Consider the following 16123-nt stretch of genomic DNA (forward strand, 5'->3'; position numbering starts at 1 on the left):
ATTCTATACAGCAAGAAATTTAACAAAAAATATAAAGAAAATTTGTGATAGTTGTGCAATATGCATAAAGAACAAATCAAGAGGACAAAAGAAGTACGGACAGTTGTCTCAATTAGGTCCTGCCACTACTCCGTTCGAGATCGTTTCCATAGACACAATAGGTGGATTTGGGGGTTCACGATCAACAAAAAAATATTTACACTTGTTAGTGGATCACTTCACGCGATACGCTTATATTTTGACGTCCAAAACACAAAACTCGAATGATTTTATAAAATTGGTTAAGAAAGTGTTAGAGCACCATGAAATAGGTATGGTTTTAATGGACCAATACCCAGGCATCAATTCTACAGAGTTTAAAAAATTTCTAGAAAAATCGAACATACCAATTATTTTCACTGCGGTAAACGCACCATTCTCAAACGGTTTAAATGAAAGACTGAACCAAACGTTGGTAAATAAAATCAGATGTAGAATAAATGATGGAAAAAGTAGAGTGGCATGGACCACAGCGGCACATGAAAGTGTAAAAAGATATAATGAAACCGAGCATACTGTAACTGGATTCAGTCCCAAATACTTATTAGAAGGAAATGATACTACTTTAGTACCAAATGAATTAAAACTTGCGAAAACATTAAAAAAAACTTGCACAAGATAGGAAGCTAGCACTTGAAAACAGCATAAAATCACATAACTACAATAAAATACAATTTGATAGAACCCGAAACTATCATGAATTCAACGTGGGAGATCAAGTATACGTTCAAAATGGGAATCGTTTAAATAGGAAAAAATTGGATGAAATAAAAATAGGACCTTACAAAATTTTAGAAAAAATTTCAAATTCAATATATAAAGTAAATACCGGTCATAAAAAACCAGAATCAAACCTTTTTCATATCACAATGCTTATTCCCATTCCAAAGCATGAATACACGTAAACAAATCTTTAGATAGTAAGAAGATAGAAGTTAATGAAACGAGATTTTACAAATCTCTTCCCCAAGGGGGGGAGAAGTAAGCTACTTTTACTTAATTTCTAGTTAGTATTTAGTTCTAAGATATAACTCTAGTCGAACACACCAAGTAGATGGTGTAGTGTGTTCGGGGCATTATGTACATAGTATAACAGTTAAGATGACACTTGTGAAGAGAAACGATTAGAAACAAAGAAACGAAGTAAATACAAAAAGTTAAGCGGCAAATCATTGTGCTGAGGAAAATTAATAAATTACAAATTATAAGCTTTAAATGTCGTTTCTCTTTATAGGTAAATAATTTAAGTAAACTATTGTGATAAGAATCAATATTAAATAATACAAACACTCTTTATAGAGAAACCCAATTGAGTTTATACATTTGTTGCTGTGTTAGGCGGATCGAGTTAAACAAACATTACATGTATATACATTCAAAGATAGGTAATAGTTTCAGTACGTTTGAAAGCCGCCGCGCCCATTCTTAAATATCCCCAATTGTCTCTAAGAGTATGCGATTGATTTCGTATTTCTCTATACTACTATATGTTCGAGTACTCAACCATGAACACTTCCAGAGATGTGCAGTAGCGTGGGCCGCAAATACGCTTTTTTAGAATTTTGATTGGTAATAGCAAAAATATGGTTCATTATGCTCTGAAGACCATCTGTGTGAAAGATGACAATTTTTGGTTAATATCTTAGGCTCGCCCAAGTCCATCAAACTTCAATGTGCTCAAAAATTAAAAATTAGTAAATACATTAATTAACACGTTTTTGTTACTAAAATTTCAAGTATCTTCGAAAGTATTAGGCCTACATAATTTGGTATATGATCATTTTTTTGTAGAAGAACCGAATTAAGCTTGGAACAAATTCTTTAGCACTTGATGGACTTTGATGGACTTGGGCGAGCCTAAGATATTGACCAAAAATGTTCACCTTTCACACATATTGTTTTTAGAGCATAATGAACCATATTTTTGCTATTACCAATGAAAATTCTAAAAAGGCGGATTTTCGGCCCACGCTAATGTGCAGTATGAAAAATTCGGTTTATTTGAGTAGAGTAGAGTACTTGACTACAATGAACACATCCAGAAATATGCAGTATAAAAACGCGATTTGTATGAGAGGTGCCACGCCCCATTTCCAATAACATAAATTTGTTTATAAGTATGCGATTATTTTCGTATGGGAGGTGCCACGCCCCATTTTCCAATAGCTCCAATTTTTCTCCAGGAGTATGCGATTGATTTCATATATGTATATCCCTACCAAGCTCCAGTATTTTACCATCAACACTTCCAGAGATATGCAGTATGAAAAATTTGGTATTTATAGGAGGTACCACGCCTTCCTCACTTAGCGCTATGAAATATACTTTACGACCTGTTCGCCGCGCCTATTTTCCAAATTGATTTTATATATCTCCATACCAAGTTCCAGTACCCTACCATGAACACTTCCAGAGATATGCGGCACCGTGTTACCAACTCCATGCACATTTTATTCTGTTCTAAATATTTTCCTGCATTCGCAGTGGAATAGCATTATTTAAATTAAATGTTTTTTGATACAGGAATACATTTTCATATGTAAAGATTTTATCGAATGGTGGCAAATTTTTTTCTATATTATATTTTTTACGCATTCTCAGTCAAATATAAGTATTACGGCTTTTTTAAACTTAATTTTTTTTTTTATATTTCAGATATCAATCTGGCAACACCGGCTTTTAAATTTTTTCCTTACAAATCTTCTACAGACAGGGAGAAACAAAACGAAATTAAAACGAAGCAAATCTGTTGAGCCATTCTTGAGTTATGCGATAACACACGAACAATTCATTTTTATATGTAAACACTTTTTTCGAGTGGTGGCAACCCTATTGGAATTTTTTTTATTAAATTAGTTTATACATTCTCAGCAAAGTAGATTATTGCGACTTATGTAAATTTAATATTTTTTTTGATATTTTAAATATGTAGCAACACCGGTTTTCCATTTTTTCTTTACATTCATTCTACAGATGGAAAGACACAAAATTATATAAAAGCGAAGCCAATCCCTTAAGCCGTTCTTGAGTTATGTGATAACACACGAAAGCAATCCATTTTTACATATACAATTTTTTTCGAATGGTGGCAACCCTTCCGAAATTGTTTTCTGCATTAGTTTCTTTTACACATTCTCAGTGAAATAGCGGTATTGCGGCTTATTTATAATATTTCTTTTTCTGATATTGCAGATATCTGGCAACACCGTTTTTCAATCTTCTTCTTACAAACCTTTTACAGACAGAAAGAAGCAAAATGAAATAGAAACGAAGCAAATCCGTTGAGCCATTCTTGAATGATGCGATAACACATGCAAGCAGTTCATTTATATATATAAACTTTTTTTTCAATGGTGGCAACCCTATCCAATTTTTTCCGAATAAATTTTTTATATACGTTCTCAGTGAAATTGCATTATTGCGGCTTATTTACAATTAATTTTTTTCTGATATTGTAGATACAGTATATTTTGCTTTGCTGCCTTTATGTTTAAGTGCACATTTAAGATACGTACCCCAAAATGCGCATCAGCGGCATTATTTTTAGCATTTATAAGGAAACGGCTCCGATAGGCGCATTCAGCATACCGGCACATAAGCGATACCTGCCTTACAAATTATGTAACTATTATCAATTATCAACGAAAGTGATACGTTTACCTGCACTGACCCTACACTTACCCAAATTTTACAATCTTGTATTCATTTTGCTGATCTCGCAGAACAACGAAAACGGCTATAATTTTATGTAGTTATTTAGATATTTAGATACCATTCGGAAAAAAAATCGCTTGCAGTAATTTCTACGTGGTAAGTGCTCCTCCATTATTTGGTTTCATAGGGATTCGGATAACTTCCTCATTGAAGTAGTAAAGAAAATTCGCTTAAGTGATTTTTCCGGTTAAGCACACAAGTTTTTCGTGCAAAGGAGGATGGGCGGCTAATCAAAATATACTGTATCTGGAAACACCATTTTTCCATTCCATTTTCATTTTTCTTTACAAACCTGCTACGGACAGAAAGATACGAATGAAATAAAAACGAAGATAATCCGTTGAGCCGTTCTTGAGTTATGCGATAACATAGGAACAGAAATTCATTTTTATACAGGGTGTCCCAGAAGTAACGTGCCATACTTTAAGCAAATGGAAATAGCGTCAACAATGCTTAAAGTATGTCGATTCATAGAAAAAAATATTTTTCTTACAATAAACATTGCCCCGAAAGTGTTGTTTTTTAATAGATGAAACGGTTATTGCCAAATCCTCAGTGTTGTGATATTAATCCACACACAATCATGAACTACCACCAATTGATTTTATTAAAACAATTTAAATTACGAATATGTAAAAACACGATGCGAAAAACTAAACGCCTGCACACAGCTGGAATACGAGAAATATTTGATTAAAGAGTGTAGAAATGATCCATAACTTGCAAAACATGTTTCGTTTCCACAAAAATAAAGCGACTCTATTAAATTGAAGAAACAGTCCATGTCCAAAAACCACGGAGGAGCACTGAAAGAATTCTGTGTTTTAAATTAGCATATTTTGAACGAATTCGGAGTGTCTAAGGTGGAAAAGAAACCAACCTTTCTTTAAGGAAACAATTATAGAAAAACAATTTTCTTACACTGTATTCATGTCTCCGCCAGCAATTTGTGACGACATCATTTAAAAGCAGCTAAGGTGAACGACGACACTATTTATTAGATGGCACATTCAACGAGCCAATGTGCCAAAATGCGGGTATAAACAATTATTGCTTATTTAATATCGGAATCGAGATCATATAAGTTAATTGATTGGTTTTCACACACTTTTGAATTACAAGTTATCCGCTTTTTTACTGAAGACAAGTTGTTGCCCCAAAACACAGCAGAAATCTTCCAATCAGGGCTGCCAACTATCCTTAGTTATGAGGTGCCATATTGAGGATAAAAAAGTGCCAAAGTGTGCCAAATAGAAAAATAAAAGTGCCAAAAAAGGTTCCATTGCTTTTAATCATTCATATTTAGCAATAAAATAAAGCAAAATTTTCCAAACAAAAGTGCAATGATAAAATAAGATAAACCAGTTGAATAGCCTTTATAAATTAAAAAGTCTTAGTTGAGAAAAAGAAATGCTCGCAAAGGATTTCACAAAAATGTATTGAAATGTTATTTTTTTACAAAAGTCCCATTTTGGCACTTTGTGCCAAATTGAAAAATTAAGAGCCATTTGAAGTAAAATAGGGACAAATGGTACGGTTTGAGCTTAAGTTGGCTTCCCTGCTTCCAATAACTTACAAATATAAAAATGTGAAATATCGAGGGCTTGAATTCATTAATACCCTATCTGCAATTTACACGAAAACTAATTTGTGTTTTTAGAAACCATCTGGGACTTATTACCTGTCGTTGTATAAGGTAGCATTAATATTACTGATGACAGTTAAAGTCAGAATCTCATCTTTGTGAAAAGTGTGCAGATAGAGGGAATTATTGAATATAAGCCCTCGATGTTTAGAATATATAAAAATTGTATTTCAACGTATACAAAATATAAATCTACATGCGTTGCAGCACGGCGCGAGGCGGGGAAGGGGGGCCGGGGGCCGCGGCGTAGCGTGACATGGTGTGCGCGCTGGTTGCGCGGGGTACGCGGGCGCGAGCGTTAGCGCGGCGCGCGCGGTTTGGCGCGCTGACGCGGGCCGCCGCGAAGCTAAGCAAATTTAATGTTTGAAAGAGAAATAATGTCAATGGATTTTATTTCGTTTTTAAAAAGGTAATAATGTCAATTGACTTTATTTTGCACCCGGGTGGGAAATAAAGTCAATTGACCTTATTTGCGTTGATCTTATTACCTGTCACCCCATATTTAAATGCAATGTAGTTAAAATATATTAAGGAACCATCATAAAATTATGACTATTTTGGGATTTTTGACTTTTTGATATTTTCTTCCCCAACTTTGACTATCTCTGGTGAAAAAAATGTACTGAGCTATAACTTTGTCATAATTTTATGTTGGTTCCTTAATATATTTTAGCTACATTGCATTTGAGTATGGAGAAGCAACTATCTGGAAGTAATTTACATCAAAAATTTACTAAGTATAGCCTGGTTTGTAGATGCGGTTAAAGAAAATACATGAAAAGACACGATTTTTTTTTTTAATTAAAAAAAGAAAGTTAATATTTCAAAAACGGTGACACTTTTACCGGATATTTTTTTGTATATGAGAGAGCCCCCCCCCCCCCCCCCCCCACCTACCTTCCCCTTAAGTTTGGCACGTTACTTCTGGGACACCCTGTATATAAAGAAGATATCTTCGCCAATGGTATTACCGATTTTAGGTATTAGACGAAAAAAAAAAAAAATTATTTTAATTTTTTTAGTCTCCAGAGAGGAATCAGAACTTTGCCCCCTGTGCGACACGCCTCAACCGTCTCCAATCGGGACCAAAATTTATATGTGATATCTTCGACTATACTAGCATAGCTTATGAAATCTGATGTAAAAATTTGGTTCGTACATTTAAGGACCACCCTAATGTGAATACATATGTATTATATTAACTTGATAGTGAGCTTACTTCTAAATATTGCAGTGGCGACTACTACGATATATGTATATATTGGGCTTGCGACCCTTTAGATAAAACATTACCTGAGTTGGTGTTAAGTGTATGAGGCTGGCTAAGTGCTCTCTTTCTGGTGCTGACAGGTACCTTTGTTGCTTGAAACGTCTCTCTAATTCATAAACCTTAAAAAAGAATTATTTCATGAATAGATTAATGGGTACGAAATGTCACAAGAACAGATTATTCTGCTCAACAAATCAAATAATCACTTTTATTGAGCAACATTAATGACAGTTTCAAAATAATAAAATTAATCAAATCATTCGTAAGAGAAATCATAAGAATTTTATAAAGAAAAGCAACTTTACTAATTTAAAACATTTACGTAGAACACTTATTAACCAATTTACCACCTTTAAAGCAAACAATCTGTATATATACATGATTAAATTATTTTTTATTTTGTGTTTCCAAGAGTAGAAAGAAATTTGCAGCGTTCCGAATAAATAAAACTATTTTCCGTCAGTTTCAAGGGCAGTTAAAAAAAATAGTTTAATAAATAATAATAAATTTTGTGTTTCTAGTTCAGCTTTCTTCACTCGAAAATTTTACATCAAAGAGGTGTTTTATTTGATATCAATTATTTTGGGATAGCAAATTGAATATCAACGAAAATCAAAACAAAAAAATATAAATGTTTTATTTTTCTCAAATAAATGGCTAAAAACGCTATCTAAATCTAAATGATTTATTCAAATATTTAACATTAACCCTCTAGTAGGCCAATTTTTTTATGAGTTGAAAAATTCAGGAATGGGTGATTTTAGTACGAGAAACCCAAAACTGATGTCCATTTCGATCTGTGACAGTAACTTTTTCCTACAGGGGAGAAAAACCAAGACCGTCTGGAGACGGGCTCGCCGATATACTTACACATAGTTTCAGCTTTATCTTACACAATGTTGACCTACGAACCGGCAGTGCCGTCTGCAGACGGTCAAAAATGCAAAACTGGGGTTTTATATGTCGGCAAGCCGGTCTGTAGACGGTCTGTGTTCGAAAGCAATTTTCTCCATTTCGAATGGTGACATAATTATAAAACTTATATTAAAATACGGTGCTTTTAACAACAAAATCCACCGAATTTTTTTATATCAAAAAATTTGTCAAAAGAAAAAATTTCTTTAATTACGAAATTACTAAATAGCAAGAAATAATTAATTTTAACCGTGTTTTCAAAATCTGTAATTAAACTGCCGATTAAAATATAACGGATTGACATAACGGATTAAAGTTTACTTCGCCGTAAGGGTACGAGTTTTGTCTAAAGATCGCGCCTTACGAATATAGAAAAAAATGATTATAGGTGCACTAAAAAGGTGTTTATTTAACGACCGTCTGGAGGCGGTTCTGCCTACTAGAGGGTTAAATTCAATTCCATTGAGACATTTAATTTTTCGAATACAGAATAACGGCTTTATTCATAAGAAATAAATTAGATTTCGAGAGCTTTACAAAGTGACGTTTTCATAAATTTTTCAGTTTATACACCTTTTTTCAAGCTACTTTATTTTTTATGAATAAGGCCATAAAGCGACAAAGAATGAGCAATCCTTTATGTCCAAAGAAAAAATTAAAAATTAAAACAAAAAAAATATTAAAGGTGAAAAATTATAAAAACATAAACTTGGTACCAACCATGATACAAAAAAAAGCTAGTTTCACTTTGAAATTTTTTGACATAAACTGTGCTTATGACGTTTATACTTTCCTTAAATTGCTTGAGTATCACTGCCACCTCAACAAATTATTGTTTTGGAAATTTTATTATTGTTTAAAGGATTTTTTATGCATTAAAAAATAACAGCACGCAAGGTAAATTTACTTAATTCATCGTACTAGCATAGCTGTTAATAAGTGTGTGTTAATTTAAAATACCTTAAATTACCTTACTGCAAAAAAATTTGGCATTATATGCAGTGTCCCATGAGATATTATTATAGATATTAGGATGTTGCTTTAATTTGGATCTTTTTTAGAGGAAATATGAACAAAGGAATAGTTAAAAAGTAGCTTATCGTCGATGAAAGCACTATGGAAGCATAAACTTAGAGGGAGGTAAAGAAATTTACAAACTCTTAGAGCTCCTAGTTTATAGACAGACAAACTACTCGCTCTACTGCTGATGGTGCAGCGTTTCGCTTAGATTGGGCACATCCGTCCCGAGGCTGAAAATTTTCTGCCGAAAAGTGGTTGGAACAAGCATCATCTTGGTGAAGTTACCATGCACGTGGCCATCCCGAAATATGCAGCTAATCGTATCAAATAACGATGAAAATAATTGCATAAACAAATAGATTATCTATGTGCATTACGCGATGTAATAGGAGTATTTTACTTGCCAACCGTTTTATAATAAATTTTAGAAATAAACCACTAAAAGGTCGCTATAAAATGATCCTCAAAATATATTCCTTGAAATAATTTTTGAAATAATTCTTTCTGAAGTAAAAAAACAACACTTTTTAGTTTCTCCAAAGAATACGGTAGCTTCAATTTAAAAGAAAACGTCAAAGGCACAGTTCACGTCAAATGGGAGCAATGGCAGATAAGAAGAAGAAGTGAAACTACCTTTAAATATTTGTATCATGGTACCAACAGTAGATACAATAAGCAACTGTATTCGTCTCATTCTCTGCGCTGCGCACATGTGTTTTTTAAGAAGTTTCACTTCTATCACGAGTACGATGCTGCACTCGCCTTTTTTACTCATTTTCATTTCATTTTTACTCGCATTTTTGCTCAGTGGCAATTTATACATAATTAGTAGCGGCACATAAAGTGAACTAAATGCATTCATGCATATGTATGTACAAATATAGGTAGGAATGTATGCGTCTTCACAGTTAGGTTAAAGGCGGGTATAGTTGCATACTGTGTACATACTTACAATTAAAATAAGAAAACATTTTACAATTTCGGCATGTGATGCAAAAAATCTGTAAAATGCACACAATTTGGGTTTCCCAAGATATGTACGAAGTGAAAAGAAACCAGCAAAACTAAAAAAAGATTTCTATAAGAATCAGAAAGCGACATACACAGTCTACAAATTATGTATCGCGTGCAGGAAAGTCAACTCGAGGGAAACTCCCCCGATTTGCAGGGAATTTCGGTTTAGGTGACAATCGGGGATTGGACAGTTGGGTATATGTTATGTTGACAACTTAGAGAAACCAAATAGACGAATATGTTAATTTTTAACCATTTGTCGCTATTTGGAGTGACTTTCTTCAATTTGATCGAAATATCCCCACAACAAGAGTTTTCCCAGATATAAGTTATATAGCAAATGAAAGCTAGGATTTTGGGATAGACTTGAGGAAACTGAAAATAAAATAAACTGACGAATTTTTGAGAAAATCCTAGAAATCTATCAGGCATGTTCTGAAATTCGAAACTTTGAAATCGACTCGATTTGCCAAATAATTTTTAATTATATCTGATGAAAAGAGTGAATATTCTAATTGAAAACCGTAAAAGAAGTAGCAGCGATATGAAATACATAATTTAAATGCGAGACTTTTAAATTTCTGGGTTAAAACCCTTCGAAAAATTATCGAAATCGAGTCGATTTCAAATTTTCGAATTTCAGAACATGCCTGTATATTTTCAGCAGCCTAATTTTTAGTTTTCAGGCGATAACGTTATGACATATTTATATTTCATAAACGAAAAAGATAGCTTGTTTTAAGGCCCTTCTACTGATATCCACGTCAATGGTATGGAATGAGTAGTGCGGTTTCAGCGATAGTTTAAAAAATTGCCTTTTTTCGAATTTCAGGCACCAGCCACGCCCACAAAGGCACACGAATCGAAATATCCTGGAACAAAATCTTCCTAGTTTTTTTGTACTTTAATTCCTGAAAGTTTGAAAAAAATTAAATGAAGGTACGTACAGACGCTACACACATCGCAAAGCATCTCGTAGTGGAGACACGAACCAAAACCAATTTAGCTCTATATCTTTCCAACTAGTAGCCGGAACTCAATATATAAAGAACGGTTGGAAAGGTATTGACCTATAGAATAATACTAAATAAGTCGGTTGTACACACTTACACTGTTAAACCGGCAAAAGCAAAAAAACTTTTTTGTTTCGCAACAATTTAGTCTAATTTTTAAGGATTCGGTTAATCGTTTATGAATTTGTAATATATTTTCTGGCCACACTCTGCAAGACCTTTCCAACGATACCTCAAATAGTTCGATTGGACGTCTGGATAAAAACTTCCAAATCTCGTGTATATATAAGCGAGCCATTTCAGCATGCTACTGTGGCTGCTTTCGTCACTCGTGCGCACTGTCGTGTGCTGTGATGTACATTTATTGTACACCTAAAAGAACAGTTGTACAAGACTTACTGCCATAACTAAACAAAAGCGTCAGCGTTGTCTGGCTGTCAAAAACTTCTCGTGCCCATACAATTAGTTTGAAGCATACCAAAATAATGCGGCGCCAACGCTGAGTGGTTCGAAAATCCGATTTTGACAGAGCGTTAGGAAGTGAAGTTGGCTGCAGAAAAGGGCAAAAAAAACTGTCATTTTCGTGTTTCACACAAACAAACCTATGCTTATTATTGCTGTTGTTTCTGCCTTTGACATAGCATTTTTACTTTTGTTTAGGTATGGCAATTCGACGTTAACGCTTGGCGTCAGAAAACGCTCCGCCCAACGCTTTTGTTTAGGTATGGCAGTTAGACTTGACTTGACTTGAAAATTGTATATCTGGCAAATGGGCAGCGCGTGTATGTAGTTACCAAAAAAAACTTCACTTAAAAACTTGAAGAACTAGAGATTTTTGATTCCAAAGGTAAGTTTCTAAGTGCAAAGAGAGCCGCGAGAGAATCATGCCAACATATAATTTTTTAACTTATTTTTAACCGACTTCAAAAGAACGAGGATGTTATCGGTTCGTCGGATTATCTTTACTTTTTTTATGTATGTTACCGCATAACTTTGGAACACGCTAACCGATTTCTATAATTCTTTTTTTTTAGTGGAAAGGTGTTACCTCACAGGTTAATTTGTTTTAAGTCCGGTCATCGGATCATGGAGAAATAAACGATAATCTTAAATTTGTATATGAGAATTGATGTCGGTTTTGTTTTTTTGCTTAAAAATTACTTGTTAATAAAAATTCTCCAAATATGCCTACAAGAATTATTTTTTGCATAAAGGAAATTCATATGGCTATCGAAAAACAAACTTTCAAATAAAGACAGAAAATACAAGTAATTTTTAAGCAAAAAAAACGACTTCAATTCTCTTGTAAAAATTTAAGATTATCGTTAATTTTTTCATGACCCAATGATCGGATGTAAACAAAGTTAGTATGGGACTACCTGTGGGGTAACATCTTTCCTTAAAAAAAAATAATTATAGAGATCGGTTAAAGTTGTCCAAATTTATGCGGTAACATACATTAAAAAAATATATTCCGACGCATTGATAACCTTCTCCTTTTGGCGAAGTCGGTTAAAAATAAACAAAATCACAATTTGGTACGCTTAAATACATTTATTTCAGTTGTAAGTTTTATCCAATTTTATCTCAAACCAATTAAACGTTTACAATTTTGGGTGTAAAAATACAAATACCCTCAGTATTCAAAAATCAAAAAAAGAAAAAAAAGCAGTAGATGAAACGGAGAGTAATCGTTTTTTAGTTTCTAGGTAAGTCAAGTCTAAGTCTTGTATAACTGAGTTTTTAGCCACGAATTTAAAACCCACTTAAAATTTGTATCCGTTTCTTTTTTTTCTTTAAGACCAACTTCAAACATTTCGGAAAGGCGATATCAATCCTACACTGAAAATAAAATTTCGTAAAAGTGCTACGAAAAACTTTCATAGTCTTGGTTTTTGTACAATGTACGGAACTTTCGTTCATAATACGAACACATTTTTCACAACGAAAGAATATTGTACGAACCATACGTAAATATAACGGTAGGACTTTCGTAATGTAAGACGAATATTTACGTACAATATACTAAATGACCGGCAGTTTAATATTTCATCATAGTTTTATGTACCGCGTATCATTGCTAAATTACTGGTTGGCTGCTGCGAGACGTATAATATAATTTTGAACGTTTTAAGAAGGGGTTTCTGGATAAAAATACGATACAAAATTAAATATTAAAGCTGTGGATATTCTATGCTTTTAAGCATACAATGCTTTTAACATCGCCTACGCTGCGCCTTGCGCTGCAATGTGGGACTTAATAAATAGGCAATTTCATCAGTCCTATCAACGGCAAGCCCTCCTGGCTTACTACTTAATGCAATTAAAAATAATTACATGTATGACTTTTCACTGAAACTTGCTTTTCAGACGCCTTATAATTTTCCTTTAATTTATAGTCGTAAGTAAAGGAAACAAACATCGATGAAGCTGCGAATCAACTGCTTCTACATAAAAATATTATAATGTTTAAGGAAGTAAAATCAGTATTTTTTTTATTGTTTCATATTTTATATCTTATTATATTCAGTTTTGTTGAGTCTCATGGTTTAACATATTTACTGAACGAAGCGTAAGCAATAAAAAAAATATCTAGACTTAAATTTTATTATAGGTAAAATTACCTTTTTTATTAATTTTAAAGTACAGTGTAGTCAAATTCTTCTTCTTTCTTAGAACGAATGATTGCTTTTATTATTAACACTATAAAAAAACATGACTACAATTATTGCACAAGACTTTCATTATATTTTAAACATTAAGTTAAGCGTTTTTGAAAAACGTTTTTTTTAAACAAAAACGCTTAAAATTAACGATAAAAACAAAATAAAAGTGTTGTGTTATAACTCGTAATATGTTTTTTTTTACAGTGTGGAGAATGAAAGCAAACGCACCTTCTAAGAAACATGAGCAGATTTTACGAAAATAATTTCATTAAATATACGAATTATTTCTGTGCATTTTACAAAAATTTCGTAAAAACTAAGAAATAGCACGAAATTCTTAGTAAATAGTACTAAATTCTTTAGAAAATAGTACTAAATTCTTTACTAAATAGTACGAATACGTTCGTAAAATATACTAAAGATCAGATGCTTCATATTTTCGTGGTATGTACGAAAACTAGAACTTTCGTGGCTCAAAATGCCGAAAAATTTCATAAAATTTACGCATGTTTTCGTTATATTTACGCAGAAATATTTTCAGTGTAAGCCTGAAAGTATGTTATTCTATACCTTTCTTTTTACTTGATTTTGGCTCAGATTGCCTGAATTTTTACACACTTTTGTGAAGTCCAAATTGTTATTTAACATACCAGGAACACACAATTTTCATACACATAATAACTCTTAGGTCCAATTTCATTATGAAACACTTAAAGTTCCTTTTGCAAAAGTTTCCTTTTAATTAAAGTCTCATTTAAATATACTTTAAACAAGAAGTGTTTTCATAATACAATGGCAATTGAACAAAACACGAAATGTTTATTTAAATGAAAATAACAAAGTTGGAAATGCTGATCTCGGCAAAATTGCATCAGCTTATTGCCATAAATATGTAATGATACTACGAAAATTACATAGTTTTTTCTTACAAAAGGGACCTTTATGTCATTTAAATTTCCGTTTTGGGTATTTAACTAAAGAGCCTTTATGAGCCCCTTTTTCTTTAAAGTGGCTTTATGAAATCGATCACCAAAATAAAGGATTCTTAAAATTTTAAAATAATTTTTAATTTTACTATGAAATCCGCCTTTAAGATCTTAAAAACAAGTAATTTAAAAGAAAAATATTTAAAGACAAGTTCTTATAAGTGGTAAACACAAAAGGTAAAACTGTCCCCCGCACCACCTAACGGCTAAACTTTTGTGGAATAATTTCTTTCCATTTAAGCAATATACGATCTAAATATGAAATATATCGGACCATAAATACAGAATTTCCAAATATCTCGATGCTGAATCATATATCGGAAAAAATTTTTTGTGGAGGTATTTTTTTTCTTGTAAGTAATATACATTCAATATACGAACCACATCGGAAAATAAACATGGGGCTTTCAAATATCTCGACCCCAGCGCCATCCAGCAGATTAATTCGTCGCTCCCAACGAAGAGTAGCACATCTCAAATTACCGTGGAAGACTAGCACGTTTCACTATTCGCGTCGAAGACTAGCACATTTCATTATTCGCGTCGAAAAGTAGCACATTTCAGATTCTCGCGTGGAAGACTAGCACATTTCACTAATCGCGTGGAAGACTAGCACATTTCAGATTTTTGCGTGGAAGACTAGCACATTTCGTTATTTGCGTGGAAGACTAGCACATTTCAGATTTTTGCGTGGAAGAGTAGCACATTTCGTTATTTGCGTGGAAGACTAGCACATTTCAGATTTTTGCGTGGAAGACTAGCACATTTCGTTATTTGCGTGGAAGACTAGCACATTTCAGATTTTTGTGTGGAAGAGTAGTACATTTCGTTATTTGCGTGGAAGACTAGCACATTTCAGATTTTTGCGTGGAAGACTAGCACATTTCAGATTTTCGCTTGGAAGAGTACCATATTTCAGATTGTTAAGCCGCGAAAACTGCACGTCTCCGGTTTAAAGTAAATCATAAAAGCATAATATATATTGAAAATTCAAACGTTTATTCTATATTTCTTTAATTGTATTATGAAAATCATGAAATTCAGACGGTATATACCGTTTACTAATCATTTGTTGAATATCATCCACTTTTCTTTTTTTTAAAGGTATTTTTCCCTTGTAAGCTTTAGGCAATTCACAGTGTTTCATGGTTGACCATTGAACATTTTTTTTCATTAGGTTCAACTTCTCCTCGCTTTGCATAAAGTCGTATTTTACTGCCATGTCTACTTGATTTTTGCTATTTTTTATTGTAATTTTCCGTACATGTGATATCTTAATTTTTTGCCAATGAAAATATTTGGACAGTTTTTCGAAGGAAAATATCTCATTTGCGTTTGCGTTGTTGAAAATTTGTTGAGTTTTTTTAGTATTCTCCTGGGCTTTAAACTTGGGCCAATATGGATTTTTTTAAGAGAATTAACTTTATTTTAATTGAAGGTTTTTTAAGTAAATAAATAAACATAACATAAATAATATCACTTTGAAACGGGGTGCTCTTGATATGATACTGTATGTATATGTTTTTTCGTATTTATTTATAAATAAAGATTCCCTGAGAAAGACGCGAATGTCGAAAGGTGTAGGAGGAAAAATAAACGTTTATTTTACTTGTAATAACCGGCCAAAAGGCTCCATATACAACACTAAACTTTCAGCACGACCGAAGAAAAATAATTATAGTATAAACATACATATTTATGTAACTTTTTTTTTTAACGGCTGCTACAACCTTATATGAACTGCCTTGCGTATCCCTCTTCCACACAAAAATCTGAAATGTGCTAGTCTTCCAGGCAAATAACGAAATGTGCTACTCTTCCACGCAAAAATCTGAAATGTG

General features: G+C 32.9%; 1 protein-coding gene across 8 annotated transcripts in view; it reads right to left on the reverse strand.

The window, feature by feature from the left end:
• Positions 1 to 16123, reverse strand: part of LOC118749016 (thyroid transcription factor 1) — an 897134-nt gene that overhangs the window by 267382 nt on the left and 613629 nt on the right. For 6 of the 8 annotated variants that reach the window (XM_036483847.1, XM_036483844.1, XM_036483820.1 and 3 more), the window contains one exon: positions 6692 to 6787. The exons of the other annotated variants lie outside the window; for them this stretch is intronic. In XM_036483847.1, the coding sequence (XP_036339740.1) occupies positions 6692 to 6787 (96 nt within the window). The remainder of the gene's footprint in view (positions 1 to 6691; positions 6788 to 16123) is intronic. 8 annotated transcript variants of the gene reach the window in all.

This window comes from Rhagoletis pomonella, unplaced genomic scaffold, assembly GCF_013731165.1.
Source record: "Rhagoletis pomonella isolate Grant_MI unplaced genomic scaffold, Rhpom_1.0 Rhpom_scaffold_00001, whole genome shotgun sequence".
Lineage (NCBI taxonomy): Eukaryota > Metazoa > Arthropoda > Insecta > Diptera > Tephritidae > Rhagoletis > Rhagoletis pomonella.